This window comes from Amphiprion ocellaris, chromosome 24 (assembly GCF_022539595.1).
Source record: "Amphiprion ocellaris isolate individual 3 ecotype Okinawa chromosome 24, ASM2253959v1, whole genome shotgun sequence".
In the NCBI taxonomy this organism is placed as follows: Eukaryota; Metazoa; Chordata; class Actinopteri; family Pomacentridae; genus Amphiprion; species Amphiprion ocellaris.
In genome coordinates this window covers 7,295,950-7,313,378 of record NC_072789.1, presented here as the reverse complement: position 1 = coordinate 7,313,378, position 17,429 = coordinate 7,295,950, and the positions used below count along the sequence as shown (strand labels likewise).

At 39.7% G+C, this 17,429-nt stretch overlaps 2 protein-coding genes across 5 annotated transcripts in view; one reads left to right on the top strand and one right to left on the bottom strand.

The window, feature by feature from the left end:
- The window catches only part of LOC111563566 (gamma-aminobutyric acid receptor subunit beta-3-like), a 157,532-nt gene that overhangs the window by 14,267 nt on the left and 125,836 nt on the right, over positions 1 to 17,429 (top strand). The gene's annotated exons all lie outside the window — the stretch shown is intronic.
- LOC111563567 (gamma-aminobutyric acid receptor subunit gamma-3-like) overlaps positions 1 to 17,429 on the bottom strand; it is a 115,826-nt gene that overhangs the window by 62,348 nt on the left and 36,049 nt on the right. For both annotated transcript variants that reach the window (XM_023262683.3, XM_035944671.2), the window contains exon 3: positions 14,000 to 14,067. In XM_023262683.3, the coding sequence (XP_023118451.2) occupies positions 14,000 to 14,067 (68 nt within the window). The remainder of the gene's footprint in view (positions 1 to 13,999; positions 14,068 to 17,429) is intronic.

The following is a 17,429-nucleotide window of genomic DNA, read 5'->3' as shown; positions in this document are numbered from 1 at the left end:
ATGCCTAATATTGGACCAGCCAACCTTTAGCCAGCTTCCCAGTTGGCTGTGAGTTCTGCTTTCACCGCCGTCCTCGACCAGAGCATCTCTGCCCATCTTGCCTGCCTTCTGGTTGCCATTCTGAACGGATTCTTCTTCCATTCCACTCCAGAGGCTGTCCATCTTCCATCTTGACCGTTCTCTCACCTCAGTATGTCTCGGTATGTATACCAGCCATCGTTTTCCTTATTCTGTCAGATTGTTTCGTTATTCTTGTCCCTCCTCGCTCTTTCCTTCATGTAACCTGTTTGATTTTGCCTCAGCCACACGTACCTGCCCGCCTGCCTACTAGTCAGCATTTAAACCATCAGTTTAACAGAAGCTCTGTTCCTGTGTGCCTGGTTTTTGTCTGCACTTTGGTCCTCATATCTGTGTTGATCGTGATCACTGTGACTTTGATAGGAACTGATATAGCACCCAAGTTCAGGCAGAAGGCAGGCAGGTGCAGAAATAGACAGTCAACTTTAGAAGGCTCAGAAAAGGGATATGAAAATTACAGTAGAATAACAGGGATCTTAACAAAAAAGCAACAGGGAGGACACTGTTGGAAATGCCTTCAAAAAGCTGCATTTTTAGTGACACAGTCGTCTATCCAGTTCTGGATGCTTTGTCAAGGCTTTGTGCCAGTTTCTCTTCTGTCTGATGGCCAAGGTCAGTTAACACTGAAATGATGCATTGTTCGCCATTTTTATAGCATTGATGGCAGTGGACTGGTGGTTTTAGTGCTAATTAGAAAATATTAACATGCCACAAAGCTGAAGATCAGCATGCTGGCATTGATAAAATTTAACTACAAACTGGAGTAGGCCGTATTTTTTAAAACATCATTGGGCAAAAATTGCATACCAACTTCTTAGCATGTTGTAATTCAGGTTGTTTGAGTGGAAACTAGACTAGAACCCTTGGCTAAACAGAACTTTCCACCCAGATCGTGTGAGACAGTATAAATAGCAAAAATAATCAAGAATAGAATGCAGTTGTCCAATGGGATAAATAGAGGACTTTCACACAGGAGGGCAGAGTTTGTTTCCTGTGTGAAGCTACAAGGAAATGTTGACTTTTAGCTTGACCCTTTATGTGCTTTTGAAGTATGTGCACGCCCTTTGTCTTTTGCCTTATCAGCAGATATTTTTGATCAATTATAATAATATTGGTAATTAACAATTAATTCCTTAAGAACAGTTGACAACAGCATAACCCAAAGTCCCATCTACATCTACGACTCTGCTGAAACGCAACACAACGGCAGGTTGTAATGTAATTAAGCCACACATGAGAACTATAAATTGATATTGAAGAAGAAAAATAATACAGTTTTTGAGACTGTCATTAGGACACTACATTTTCAAGGTAGAAATGCTCAGCCACAGTTGGAACTGCTTATTTTGCTGTGCCTTATATAAAAACAACATATGGGCATGCTAACGAGGTAAAACCCTAAACTCCACCCACCTTCTACATAGGGGATCTTTAAGTGAGTTGAGCAATTCACCAAGGGGATTCCAGTGTAGGGAAGGTTATCGTGGCTGTTGGGCTCATAATTTGAGCGGAATAACCTGGAGAATTGAGGAAATAGCAGCAAAATAAAGAAAATCACACAGCAATTTGTTTATCACACTTCAGGTAATGCCTTAATGGGGATACGTTGGTGTTGTTTTAATTCATGTTGTTGTTATAACTGCCTCCAGTTCCACACTAGTACTGATGCAATTAAGGACGGAAGAAGGAAAAATCCACAGCATGGTCTAAGTGGGAGCTATTAGATTTTGATTTTCCCTGTAACCAGACTAATTCATCAAAAAATACCTCACTGCATCAGGTCCACTGTGCAGGCTTAATATGCTCATAACAGAGATGATTTAAGCATCTGAGTACTAAAGTACTGCTGTAATTAAGCAGCCAATATAAGAAGTTTTGTAGCTTTTCATATCCATAAAATGTGACCACACGGGCATTTTAGTATTCAAACAATGTGAACGACAATGTATGCTCTTAATAATTTAATGATAACATGATGTATATCATCTAGTGGCCTTTTGGACGCACTGAAGTAAGTTAATTTAGGAAGATCTAAGTCGGGGACTTGATTTAAAAACCAGGTTTAATGACAATAACACTAGAGATACCGCTAAGTAACCTGTTACACATTCTCAAGAGTGCATACGGGCAAGCAAAGGATATTTAACAGAAATGAAAGGAGAGGCGGAGTGGGGGAAACACAATGTTCCTTTTAAAGTCTTAAGAGTCTCTTCAGAAGAGGAGAGAACCTTTGATGTATATTCCCTGCATGGGTGTGTTTATCATAGACAGATGGATAACTAGATATGTAAGCGTGCGTGCGCGGCTGTGTTCGTGAATCCGTGTGTGCGCTTGTTTGTGTTCCTCGTGAGTGTCCCTGCCACAAAAATAGCTTCCTCTGTCTTTTCTGAGTGGAGGGTCAGGAAGCGCTTCAATCTCTGCGGGCTCAATTATTCAGTGAGTCCGTCCCTGGCTGCCGCTGTGCGCCGAGGGTGCACACTTTCTTCCCATTCCGACGAGTTTTAAGTGCATGCACAGGTTGGGTCAGTTTGTTGGGAAACAAAAAAAGTTACAAGGGATGAATCAAACAGGGATAAACATGCGAATCCCTGAGTTAAGGTTCCAGCATGCACTTATTTTCTTCCCTTGCTCACCTGTTCATAGTTACATCCATGATTCAAAAGAGACATTCAGGTTCCTCAGCTGATTTACCATTAGCATGCATGAAGGACGCTTTTATGCACACCTGTTTTATCAGCCTTGATCAGATAAGTGGAGCAGAAGGATATAAAGCATCCCATCACAACTGATTGAGATGTCAGGATTTCAAGCTAGCTGGAAAATTAGATCCAGGAAACGTCTTCATTCGGTGGATGGTTTAAATTTAAGAGTGAAACGTGATAAAACAAGTTAAACAGCTGCTCTGTTTTTTGGCTTGGAAAGAAAAGAAAAAGAGAGACCTTTTTTTTTTGTAATTACTTTACTGGCGCAATGAATTTAAATTCCACAAAGGCTTTTGATGAGTATTGTTAAATAATTTCTCCATGCCTACTTGTACCTGGAACTCCATGCAGCTTCAAATATCCACCTTTTTTACCCACATAATTTTACTCAGTTTGATAACAACCCTGTGCAAAATCACTTAAATGTCAAATGATTCAACATCACGCCACCTCTCAATAACTGCATTGTTTCTACACTTACAAGTTGAGGATATCTTTGTATGACTGATCAAAAACAATGACTTTAGACAGAATATATTGAAAGTAGAGGCCATAAAGTAGAGACTCAGAGCAGCAACAGTGAATACACCGATGCTCACTGACACACAAGTTAGAAAACCTGCGACCATTTAAACATCATTGAATACGCCATGTTTATAAGATGACCTGATCACCAGAGCTCTCTCTGTTTTGGACCTTTGGGCTGTGTCTGTCTGCATCAAAGCTCCACGTGGAATTGCACTCTTCACATAGATGGAAAAGGATACAGGAAAAACAACATATGTAGTGTGAACCTTGCCAGGCCTACCACAGTAAATGCATAGTCCTGACAGTGAAGCACAGAGGGGTGATTGTGATGATATCAGAGTGCGTTGGTGCAAAAGGTGTTGGGGAGATGACTTGATGATAAGTGGCAACACAAATATCTTTAAATTTGCCAAAATACTGACTGACAAGATGACTCAGAGTTTGCAGAATCTTGGCAGAAGAGGAATATTTTAGCAGGATAATGATCCAAAGCACACTGCCAAAATCACACAAGATTTTCGAAAGAAGAAGAAAAAAACTGAAAACTATGACCTGGCCAAGTACGTCACCTGACTTGAATCCAATACAACACCTTTGGGGTGTTTGATAGAGGAAGGTAGAGCAACACAACCCCTTGAGCAAAGAACTACTGAAAAAAATCTCTGATGAATAGAAGAACATCTCTCCAGGATTTTATGCAACACTGGTGTTTTCCATGCAGAGGAGGACTGAGTCTATCATCAAAAATGAAACTGAACATACAAAGTATTGAAAACAAAATAAGATCGAGTTCCTACTGTGTGGTCTGTATTTTTAATACAATAAATCTAAACTGTCAGTTTTTAATTTTACATAAAAACAAATACCTATTGTTCAATTTAGAAGTCATGCAGTTAATGTAAGGTGATGCAGTATTGAGTCATTTGACATTTAAGTAATAGTGTACAGGTGTTGTATAAATGCATGTAGATGCATTAGTGATGTAATAATTCTCTTTTTTTGTTTACTGCTGGTCTTTGTAAAATTTCTGTGTCAAGATTTATTCATATGTCACTATAGTTTTTCAGGATTCTTTAAAAGAGAAAATGAAATAAAAATCTGATAACTAAGATAGGAATAACCTGTACCATTTCCGTCCCAGTCCCCAACTCAGCCCCCAACCCCTGACTAGACTGTCAAAAATAATTAGTGTGCCTAATCACAACAAATAAAAACATGTGTGCGCTGTATTGCCGTGACCCGCTTTGTGTTGTGGGTCAGTAATAACATTTTGGAAATGTGCGAGCTGACTAATAGATGCAGCATCTCTGTGCCAAGATGACTAAGGGCTGTGCTTGATTGATGGTGTGCCAATGAGGATAATAATCTGTCCTCTCATCTCTGACTCCCTGTCCTTCTCTCTGTCTCTCTTTTACTTTTAATTGTGTAATGATAAATGTGTTCATCGTCGATATGTTGGGGACTCAAGTGTCGGCTAATTTGGTTCGCACATTTTCCCAAAGGACGACCTTGATCTCAAACCTGGATGAGTAAGGATTTGTGAAAACAAAAAAAAAAACCAAGTGAAAATGAGTTCTGAGCCTCCAACAAATGAAAGTAGAGCAAAAAAGAAAAGGATCTCAATAAGCAGAAGTGATCAAAGCAGAGGGAAAAGAAGCAGAAAGAAGTGTGGAATCACTCATGCAGAACTTGCACTTCAGTAGGTTTATCGGTCCAAACAATAAAAAGCACAAAGGGAAGATGTTCGCGCGTGTTCGCATTTGTGTGTTGCACAAATGCGTAGACACTTCCACATGCATGTACAGAATGTACACGTGCTTTTTTTTGGTTTCAGACTTGGTGAAACCACATATCCCAGTCGCGCACTGTACACACACACACACACACGCACACACACACACACACACACACACAATGCTGCTTTGAAATATTGCATCTGTCAAACTGCGACATTTTCTCTTGGCTCAGAATGACATCTCTTCAAAGATTATTCATGTAAACAGATTTATCTGGACTTATGTAGACGGCTGGCTGTAGTGGATGTATCAATCCTGTTCCACTCACCAGGGACAAATTTGAACTGACATCGTAAGAGGCAAAAAAACTGGGTACAAATTACAACAGGAAAAGTAAGGAATTAGAAACCTTTTATATGCATTTTCCCACGTTTGGTTTCATGAAAATGTCAAATAGCAACATTGGTCAACATCGCAAAAGTTTACTAGTTTCACTATTATGGTTATAAAATTGTTGGATCACAAGTTTGCGTTTTGCCTTTTCTATTCAATTGGCCTGTGTCCATGTCGCATCATATGATCTATATATGAGGAGTAAAAACAAAACAAAGTCTGCATAAGGAGGGGATTGAGGGTTGAGAGGGTTGTTTCAATCCTGTATAGTTTTTTTTTCTATTTTTTGAGGTGAACGTGACACGAAGCTGAGCTGTAACTGTCACGCAGTCACAAATAGCAGCCCAGCACTTCCATGTAAGTGAAAATTATCTGCTTTGACACTTCAGTCAGATGTGCGTGGTGAAGAGCTTCTGCTGATATTTAAAGAAAGGACTTCCTCTGTAGCTGATTGCAATAGCTGAGGTCTAGTGGCTGCAGAAGAGATGAAGCTGTAGATGAAGATGTGCTTGTGAAATGTTGTTTCCTAATTGTTGTTAATTTACAAATGATTTGCATAACACAGTGGGAAAACCTTTATACTGAGTATATCTGCAAAATGTTTGCCTTTTATTTGTTTTAATATGTGCATATTTCATGATTTTAATTAGTGAATCACGTTTGGTTAGAAGATAAATTCAGTAAAAGACTGAATCCAACAAATCCGGCTGTCTCAGGACTTTTCTACTGTATGTGATGCACAGTCTTAAATCAGTAAGTTCCTTCAGTAAATATAAATCTTCTGTTTATAGTCTTTAATCTTAAAAAAATTCCCCACATTTTCCGAAAACAGCTGGGCACTGTAGCGTTTTACATATGCAACTCCAACAGAAGGAAATGGTACGTAGGGGACTATTTTCGCTTGTGGATGAATACGTACTTTTTGCTTTAGTGCATCCTTACAGCATTTAAATAATCAAGATACTCTAACTGAACTACAGTGTGCATTTGTGTGGGTTTCCAGTGACTGAGTGCAGCAGTGTGTCCAACAGTTTTGAGGACATCCATATGCTCTTTAGCACAGCAGAATAAGATATGCAGTGTCAGGCTTATTGACTGCGAATACACACAATAATGAACTTTATTTATAGCACCTTACTAGAACAAGGTTACAGAGTGCTTGACAGAGAGTAAAGAAAAATAAATGACTTCCAACAAAGAAAGTAGTAAAACAAGTAAGAGCAATGGGCGTAGAGAAGCAGAAATATATAACACAATGAACACATAAAATGTAGGTTTAGACAGACGTTGTAAAAGGTCAGAGACCTCTTTTTCATTTTTTTAACTTCTACCTTCAAGTTTAAAAGCACCTGGATGCAGAATGTTGGTGCCACCAACTATTGTTATTCCCATAACGGGTTCTTTTGCTGATTTTCTGGAAATATGGTTAACAGTTTAGGTTGAATTACATTTGGATCGAAATTTAACTATCGATGGCTTGGAGGTTGTGTTTTCAGAATTGTTTCAAAGGACATGCTGATTTTAAGACTTCAGTAGGAATTTACAAACTGAATATCTTTGTATTTTTTACATTAGAAGATGTCCACTTGGGGTTTGGGAGAGGGACAGTTTTCACTGTTTTATGACACACACTTCATCAGCCACAATATTGAAACCACCTGCCCAATATTATGTAGTTTCTCGTGCTGCCAGAAAAGTTCTACAAGAAGGTGTCCTGTAGTATCAGACACCAAGACATTAGTAGAAGCCGGAAAGTGCAATGTGAGGCCTCCATGGATCGGACTTGCTATGAAGGGATGTATGTGGTCTGCAACAAAGTTTAGGTAGGTGGTGTCAAAGTAACATCCATATGAATGTCAGCATTCAAGGTTTCCCAACAGAGCATCGCCCAAGCATCACGCTGCCTGCCTTCCCCAGGTATTTGACATCAGACCAGGTCTCCTTCTCGTGTTGCTCCATGCTCCAGTTCTAACATCCACATGTCCATTAAAGGCACCGCTGTCTTGGACAGGGGTCAGCATGTACACTCTGACTGATCTGCAGCTATACAGACCCACAGACAGCAAGCCACAAAGCACTGTGACCTTTCTATCATAGCCAACATTAAGGCTTTCAGCTGTTTGTGTTGCCTTTGCTCTTTCATGCGGTTGAATCACAAGGGTCAGCCTTTTTGTCATTAATGGCATTAGGCTATGGGTTCTCATGATCCTGTCACCCTTTCAGTGGTTGTCCTTCCTTGGACCACTTTTCATGGAGACCAAGCACTTAATATCAGGAACTCCCAATAAGACCTGTTGTTTTGGAGATGTGGTGATTTAGCCATCACAGTAATTGCCTATCACATAACCTATTTTTTCTGCTTTCAGCACATAAACTTCATGAACTGACTGCTCAGTTGCTGCCAAATATTTCCCACCTTGTGACATGTGCCATTGTAATTAGACTGGTTTTAATATTGTGGCCGATCAGTGGATTTCTGACATTGTTGATAATTGATTAATTTAAAAAAAAAAAAACAAACAAACAAAAAAAAAACATATATTATGGTATTTTTCGGGCTGATACTGGTATTTCTTGGATTTTAAACTTTGACATTTGACAATGTATGAGGAAAAAGTGTTTTCTTATAGTAGTGATATCAATATTGAATGATAGCTTCTACTTGATTACAGTCTATTTTATGTACAGAACGGATAGTTCTAATAATTTCTGTTCCTGGTTGACACATACTGGCTTTGCTCAGCTGCACAGTGGCAAATTCAAGATGCCACCCACTCACTGGCTCGAGCATAGACGACAAGAACATAGTGTTGATGTCAAAGTGCGTCCATCTTTGTCAGTTAATTTACCGGCTGTGTTATCTGACTCTCCCAGCACCAGCTATAAAAGCCCAGCACTTTCGCTTGACTTTAATGCCGCTAATGCCATTTAATCACTCAACCATTCATCACAGTGTGTCCTGAATTACTATCGGCTTCATTTGGTGTTGCATCATCCCAGCCAGCGCCCATTACCATCAGAGCAAATGAGGAAAGATAATGTGTTTTGTTCAAAGGCAGATGAGGAGCTTCCTGGAGTTTGGTCACTGACTACCTCTAGCACTGGAGACAGCCGGGTTTGTGATCAATATGGATCATGAATCTGACACACCCTGGGGATTTGACCTGTTTTTTCATGTGGAAGTCACACAAACACACACACAAAGAGCCAGTGAAGGAACTAGTAAATGGAGTTCTCGGGACACATGATGGACTGGGTTCAAACAAGAGGATGAGTGCAGTGCAGTGTGAATGTGGAGCTTTGAAGAAAAAAAAATCAAGGCCAGGTCACGCTGAAAAAATCAGTTGTTTTCTCTCTTTGCTTGGCATCAGAATGTTTTCAGAGAGAAACAGATAAAAAAGAAAAAAGGAAAGAGACACAGAGGCGGACAGAGCGAGATAAAAGAGTTGTGACTTTGCACTAATTCCAGTCCAGCCAACCCCGGGGGCAGCTGGGGATTCACATCCCACTGACCAGCATCCATCGGCCCTGACAGGGTGAAAGCAATCAGCGCTTACACATAGGAAAATCACTGGAATGTCACAGTGGGATGCTGCTCTCCACTGAAACAAAGTTTGGGCTCCCACAGCGAGCCGAGCCCAGCCATGCCCCACTGACCCACTGCAGGCTGCAGGAGTTTTTTAATTCACAACAACTATATTAATCCTGACTGAGTGAGTTTGTGTGCCTGTGTTTTTGTTTTTATATCCCAGTAGAGACTGTAAACTGATTACATACCAACCCATGGGGACATCCTGTTCTTATGGAGACCACATTAATGTCTCTTCAGGTCCAAACTGCTTTTTGAGGATCAAGGATTTATGATTAGGGTTAGACATTCTGTTATGATGGCTAAGGTTAGAGTAAGAGGCTATAGGATGCATCACGTCCCCATGAGGATAGAATTTTTTTATTTTTTATTTTTTTTGCAGAAGCTACACTCTTCCTCTTATATTTAAATAAATAAAAGAAAAACTTAATATAGTATTAGTTAAGATTGATGTTTGCAGAACTATCAGTTCACACATTTAAATTACATGTTGTGGACTATATATTTTCATTTGCAACGTTGGTTTCAGTTAGAAAAAAGAAAATACAAGAGATGTTCAGCAAAAGGGTCAACTCTCTCAACAGTTTCAAAGGATTAGAACTTAGAACTTCTTTACCAGATTTCATTAAGGATGTAAGATACAGTTTTTAAGTAAATGGCTCTAAATAAGCTCAGTTTGTGTCTATGCTATGCGAATCTTTCCTAGTTAAAATAGGTTGGTTTATGTAGTGCCTGAAGACACTCATTTTCTACCTCAAAGTTGTTCTAATTTTATTGTTGACAAAATTATATGCACATGACATTTAAAACTGCTAAAGGTGCACATGATAAAGGCAAAGTGTAATAAACACATTCCTACAGACTGTGGGGCTTTGCTAAATTATACAATCATCAACAGATGTCAGATTTTTTTGATATATTTCACAGTATAACCTGATATATTTCATGTTTGTACAGTAGTGTCATTTACACAGCCTGCTGTATTTTCTCACAGACCGGCACCTACCAAACCCACATTAGTCATCACAGTACTCACTGATTACACTCATATGCTTGTGGTCATAGCAACGTAACAAGGACTAATGTGCCGTCGCCACTGTTTTTGTGACAGTTGAAACAGCTCTGTTTCTGGGTAAACTCAACTATTAGAGCTGCTATCAGCTTTTCACAGCAGTGGAGCCTCTTTTCTTTTATTCATCTGTGGCCACGACAGCTTTTCCAGGAGAGTTTGTGAGATGTTTTGGTTGACCACATTGGATACCAGGTGTAGTCAAGTTTTGGTAGCTTGATCTTCCTAGTCTGATGCCATCTTGTCCACTGTTTTATTACCAGCTCACGTAGATTGAGCAAACTTTGTCATTCTAATGCACCGATTCTGCTTTTAAACGATGCGATTCATGAAAGGTACAAATACTATTTCCTCATCAGTTGCCTTTGGTGCATCTTCAAAGTACATGCATGTAGTAACATAGTACATTGTGCTTTTAGTCGTGCTAAAATATAGAGCACTTATGTACTGCCTAATTTAAATTTTTTTAATAGTGAATTATTGCATTTTATTGTCTTATTTGGATCATGTGTTGCTACGGCTGCAGAACAAATTGCCTTTTTGGGGAAAAGCAAAGCTTGTCTTGACTTGATTTCCATTTCTGTTGTCATCAAACTTTCAGTATGAAAGAAAATGCTGTTCTGCACTGAACCTGTAACCCAGGAGCTGCACCATCACCTTACTGTAGTAGTAAGCTCCAAAAAACAAACTTCTTTATCTGTGTTTCTATATTTAGCCTGAGCTCTGTCATGAGGACAAAAAGGAAAAGACAACATCACCTGCTATCACTTGCATCTTGCAAACATTAGAAAGATTATTTGAATATTGTTAAAGTGTAGTTTGAAGAATACCGTGGAACTGAGTGCTGTATTGAATAAAGCCTGGAGACGTGGCTCTGATGGTAGAGCGTGATGCTCACTGAACAAAAGCCTGTTGTGACTGTGTTGCTTGATACCTCTCATTTTGCTTACATTCTGACACAGTCTTGTTGCTGAAGTTCTTCTAAGATGCGTGCACATTATCATGCCAACAAAGGATGTTGAATATCCTGATGCTCTCAATAAACGCCGTATAAAAAGATTTCCGAATAAAGCACCATGTCAGATGAGGACAGCTTTTATATACATGCCGTTCCTGAACACTTTTAAATGTTGCAGAAGGAATATTTTATGTATTGCAGGGCTGAGAACGAAATAACAAAACCACAAGCTTTTTTTTACTTGATGTTAGTCAAAACAATTGTCTTGCATGAAAGTAAAAACTGGATTTCACATTTTTATTATTCAGATTGTTGAGTGCCCCATTGTGACTGAGGTAAACTGAGGTTTCTTTTCCCATTTAGCCACAAGCATCGGGTCTGTTTGGTGGATTCACTTCACCAGAGAGATGTTGCTCACTCCTGCACAAAGCGTTCTAGTGGTTCCATCAGTAGTGTCAGTTGATTGGTGTATTTTCTAAGCAGCCATGTAATAAGCAAGATCCTGTGGGAAGAAAGACGTCATGGTATAAAAAAAAAAAAAAGAAAAAGATAAACGCTCCTTCAGTGTTATCAAGGGCCTCTGATTTAACTGCTGAATCACCCTGCAGTAGCTTCAGATGGAGTCTTGGCCACTTTGCTGTATGTTAGCCATTTATTGTGCGGATCACAACATATAAGGGGGTGGATTCAATAAAAGCAACAGTGTAGTATACCCAAATACAATCCAAATCTTTCTCAATATTTAGTTTTTTCTGGATATATTGACACATTTATTCCTGTCAGTCTTTTTCACTGTATAAAGATGCCCAATTTATGGTTGGCATATTTTTAAACAATACCCAGTACAGAGAGCTTTAGTGGAAGAATTTCATTGGATAATTTCCTGTGTTCCCCATAAAGATGGCATGTGAATATATTCAATATTTACTTTTCTTTATTATGTTCTTCTTTCATGGCGGGGTCCATCATTTTCATTCTTGATTTAAATTGCCTTCAATGCAGGAGGGAACTTAATAATTTATCACTTTACCCAGCATAACTGAATGTTTATGTTTCACTCTGTACATCACGTCACAACTGTGTTAAAGTTACTACACATACACAACGTTTCCTTGTGTGGCTGCCTTAAATTAAAAGCATTCATTTGCTGGCACGCAGGGTGACTATTATTATGAGGAAGTCACAAGAAAATGCAATGTACTCTTACTGTCTTATGCAACATGCAAGCAGAAGAAGTAGCTCAAGAGCTGATAATGGCCGTTTAGAGACCAACATCTTTATTAAGACAACATGCGTTTGTTCTGCTGTACTCTAAAGAGATACACCGGTTGTTCCTCTGTTGTATTTCCCACCAGTAGCTGCTTGTGTTCTGGGCCCTGTATTTTTCTACTGCACTTCGTCTCACCACAGCAACCACGATTGCTGCCAGTTCAACCAGGACAGAAATATTAAGGCCGACAGCTTTCAGTGTCAGACAGTGACCATAGCTGGTGTTCGGTTTGGTCACACTTTCGTGATCTCGATAATAGTTCCAGATTTTTTATTTTTTTTTTAACCAATTACACCGTCTATTGGGATTGCAAAGTTCACGGTGTCAAATTGACTTTGCATCTCCTGCTGGCTCCCTGGGGTCCAGAGTAGAAAATCAACTTAATGAACTGTGAGTTCAACTACACCATTTTGCATCCTAAATTGAATTTACCAAGTTTCACTCTAAGAGGAGTCCTAAATGTCCTCTGTAGAATGACTACATAGTAAAACTCTGGCATCAAATTAATAGGGTGAATTTGGGACAGCTTTGTGCGGTCATTCAAAATATTGTTCAGTATACCAAACCTTTATCTAAACTGGCATGTTTTTTAGCTGCTAGTGCATAGTAGCTTGAATTTCAGCAAATTAAATTATTAACATCTCTCATCACATGGCCAAGACATGCACATAATTGTACATCCAGTAATGTGCACATGATATTCAGTGCATTACATTGGCCTATGCAATATGTTGTAATTTAATTTTGAGTGTGCAGATCTAATCTTATATAATACAAGTTATAAGCTAATGCAGACTTTAAAATGGGCTGAATTGCTTTTATATCTGGAAATATTTAATGTTGCCAGGCAACAGCTGCAACTGAACATCTGGTGATCTGGAAAGTTCAGAGATGAAACGCTTTCATTATCATGTCTAGCTCAGTTAATATTTGCAAAGCAATGCATTTATTATGTTGTGAGGGTGAATTTCAAGCAGGAAACTAAATATTATATTCGACTGTATTGACAGCAACCGAACAGACCCTTTGTATTATAAATAAAGAAAGGCTGCTTCCATTTAGACTACCGCACTTCAATCAAGGCCAGACAACAGACTGTTTAGGCATTGAGTTGTCTGAAAAGGAGCTGTTTTCTCCTTACCGCTCATCAAGCTTTCAGTTTCAGCTCCTCATATGTTTTATTTCATCTTATCCGCCCCTCCATAATTAAATATGCATCGATCCACATCCTGGTCTTTTTCCAAAGCCATTTTTTTCTTTGTTTTTGTAATTTCCATGCTGATGCAAAAGCTCGAGTTACTAAAGAAAGAAAAAGTGGAAGAGAATAAGGCTCCTCTCCTCAGAGACGCAAACTGCTGTCTAACTCGATAGCAGAGAGCTTTCATGGCAGAATTTCTATAGCTTTTTGGATTTTTTAAACTCACATTTGCTTAATCCAAGCTGATCCATGGGACATGAACAAAAAACGTCTACACCTGCCTTTCTTGGCTTCTGCAGCAACAAAAACAGCTGTGATGGTCCGCATGACCTCCGAATGCAGCATGAGAAATGACAGCGTTCATGTTTGATGATGCTAATGTCAGACAATTGTGTGTGTGTGTGTGCGTGCGTGCGTGCGTGCGTGCGTGTGTGTGTATAAAAGGTGAGGATAAACAAAAGATAATGCTTTTACTCACCATATCGATGGATGACACAGGCCCGATGCTGTTGACGTATATGCCCACATCGATGACAGTTGGTTTCACTGCAGAAGCCAGAAGGAAGAAAAGTGAGCACATATTGCACATATTGTAGGTGGGACACATGAGATTTATTTGCCATTTGTCAGGGTTTTCATCCTGCAGCTACATGTGATTGATCCTGTAGCATGTCCAGACCCCAAAATCAAATAAATAATCAAGTTAAAAACAATGGTTGTCATTATTCACAGTGTCACCTTGGCAAATAGAATGAATTTATTTCCTTTCCGACGAAGGCAGAGCCATCCATTCACCCAGAGAAGAAAGATTTATACTTTTAGAATCAGAAAAGCTGCACTGTGCTTCCTGGAGCAGTTCCGGTGTTACCATGGCAATTAATAGCATTTCCAGTCAGTATGTAGGATGTTGGCTAATTTTGCTTGGCAACAACATTTGAGTTGGTTCTACAAAGTGAAAACTGGAGCGTCAGAAATGTGGGAGAGCCCCAGACCTGAATTCTGCAACTAAGACTTTTTTTTTAGTTACAGTAAAACAGAAACAAGGTAAATAGTGTCTGACAACCTCACCAGTGTGAGGATGCTTCTGGGAAAACACAGAAAATGGTTCATGTTAGTGAACAAACATCCCATCAAAAATTCATGTGTTTTATGCATCATTCTGCCTGCATGTGTTTTTTTTTATGTGTTTGCGTTTAACCCACATGTGGTGACCTGGTTTCAACTTTTACGAAAGACAGTCTATGGGACAGATTCTTTCCAATAAAACACGTCACACCAATATTTTGTTAGGACACTGAGAAACTGAATACTGGATGACTCTTGTCTGGTGCTGACCAGGTTGATTTGACTCAAGAATGCTCAGTTTTGCTTTTGGTTGTAGTTTTGCCACATAGCAAGCTGATGGATATATTTTCTCTCTCCTAAATCTCTGAGGAACACACCCACTCAGACACACACACACACAAGCTTGTTAGATGGTGTTTAGCAAGAGGTGTAGCGTTATATTGTGGTAACGGATAGCAGAGTTGCACCTATTGCAGGGATTGCTATGCAGTTTTGTACAAACATTTATGATCCAAAGGTGATGAATCCTCCTGACTGTGGCGATCCCCTGACATTTCCTTTCGCACCACGATGAGGTTTACAGCTGTAGTATGGAAGTGGAACTCTACTGATTTTACACATCCATCTGTTTACAGGAAACAGTACTGCAATTGTATGGGAAATAATGTATAGAAAGCCATTTGTGTCTCCAGGGGCTACTGTGTGATGTTTCATATGGAATCCATGTTAGCCTCTTTTCGACCAAGCTGGTTCCAGTGCTAGTTCAGAGCCAGTGCTTGACTTAGCACCAGTTCTTTGTGTTTCCACCACCTAAGCACCGGCTCCAGGCTTCAAAAACTGGTGCTTTTCAGGCACCAACTCTTTGCTGGGCTAGAGTAAAGAATCGAATACGTCACGGGTTGGGGACGGGGTTACGGTGACCGACGATCAACGGCGGAAACACAGAACCGCCATTTTTAAACAGCCAAGCGAGTAGTTTGTTTAACCGCTATGTAATAGATGCAAACGTAGTCGAAGCTACGTAGAAAAAGCTAATGCTAACATGTTCATTTCTTACAATTACCTGTTTTCTCAAACGTAGTCGCCGTTGCCTGTGACTACGATGAAGACGGGTAGCTACTAACAGTTTGGTTATTTGTGTCTGGATCACAATGTAGGCTTGCAAACTCAGGAACAGCACTTGCATGGTTACGGTGCACGAATGTTTTTGAACGGCTGCATATGCAGTGACATACTGACGTGTTACGTTCTATGTTGATGTGACACAATGACATGGCTCTAACTTGGCTCCTTGCCAATGGAAAAGCAAACTGGTTCTTTGGAGGTACAAGATTTGAACCAACTAAGCACCAGCATCGAACTAGCACCTGGTTCTTTTTGGTGGAAAAGGGGTAGTTGTCATCTGAAGCAGTACTGGCTGTGACTGAATACTACTAGTATTGCAGGTTTGTAAACCGCTCCTCCACTCTGACAGGGCACCCGATTTAAACATCATCAGTACATTATGTGGTTCATTTTCAGTCTATGACATATGAGCCATCTTCTAGTAGACTGAGTTGGCATTTTATAAACAGAAAGTAACGCTGATATCGTAGGTGATATCAGGGCAATTGTGTGAATAAGTGCATGCAAAGTCTCAAGTTAAATTATCACCCTTGTGGATGTACAAAATGGAGCTTTGTAACGTGGTAAATGTAATGACAGAATGCATTTTAATCCAAACCATGATTCTTTTCTATCCCTAATCATAGTGGCTCAATTAAACTAAACACTGATGGAAAATGCAAGTAAACGGCAAGTGAATAACTGCAAGTAAAAGTCAAAATAAGACTTATGTCAAACTACAATATTTGGCTAAGATAGGACTTGAACCCAGTCTACATTGAAGCTCCACTGACACTAAATGGACCGAAACAGGGTGTTCCCAAGGCCTTCCCAGACTAGATGAGATACTGTATGTAATCGCTCCAGTGAGTTTTAGGTGTAACTCAGAGTGTCCTTGCAGTTGGATGTACCAAGAACACCTTCAAAGAAAGGCACCTATGAGTCATCCTAATCAGATGCCCAGACCACCTCGGCTGGCTCCTTTCAATGCGAAGGAGCAGAAGTTAATGCCATATGTCTGAGCTTCTCAACTTATCTCTGAGACTGAGCCCAGACACCCTAGACAACCATTTTCTCTGTCACTACCCAGAGTTCATGACCATAAGTTAGGGTTTACATGCAGGTGGACTTGTGAATCTAGAGCTTTGCATCACTGTGACAGACTTGGAAGCGCTGATTCGGCCTGATGAAGCCAACACAACCACAGCATCTGTCAGCATTCCCAAATCGGAATGCAAACTTTCTCAATACAAATATGAGCGTTGTACTAGTTTAAATACCTAAATAACGTTAAATAACTTTTCGTCAAAACATTCCTTTTGTCCACTGTAAGGGATAGAAAACTGAATATGCTCTTCTTATTTTGTGCAAAATGTAGCTTTTAATACAAACTTCAGCAAATGTCAACCCACCAGTTGGATTTAAAAACCTGATATCTAAGCAAAGGCTAAACTCTTTCATGGTTTCATTCAGTCCATTGAAACAAGCTTCTAAATATTTCCCATGCTCCATTTCTCTCTGCCACATGGCTGCCATTCACCTCTGTGATGGCACATAAAGGGGAGACACATACATATTCTGTCTCCCTCACTCACAAACACAATTTTCTCCCTTTTGAGTGCCATTGAATGCGACGGCTGCGTAGCCTCTTTCAGACAATAGTGAAAATGCAGTTTTAGCTGTTTTGGATGCATTATGAGGTTAAGCACAGAGCATGTGTGAGAGCTCTTGTACTTCTG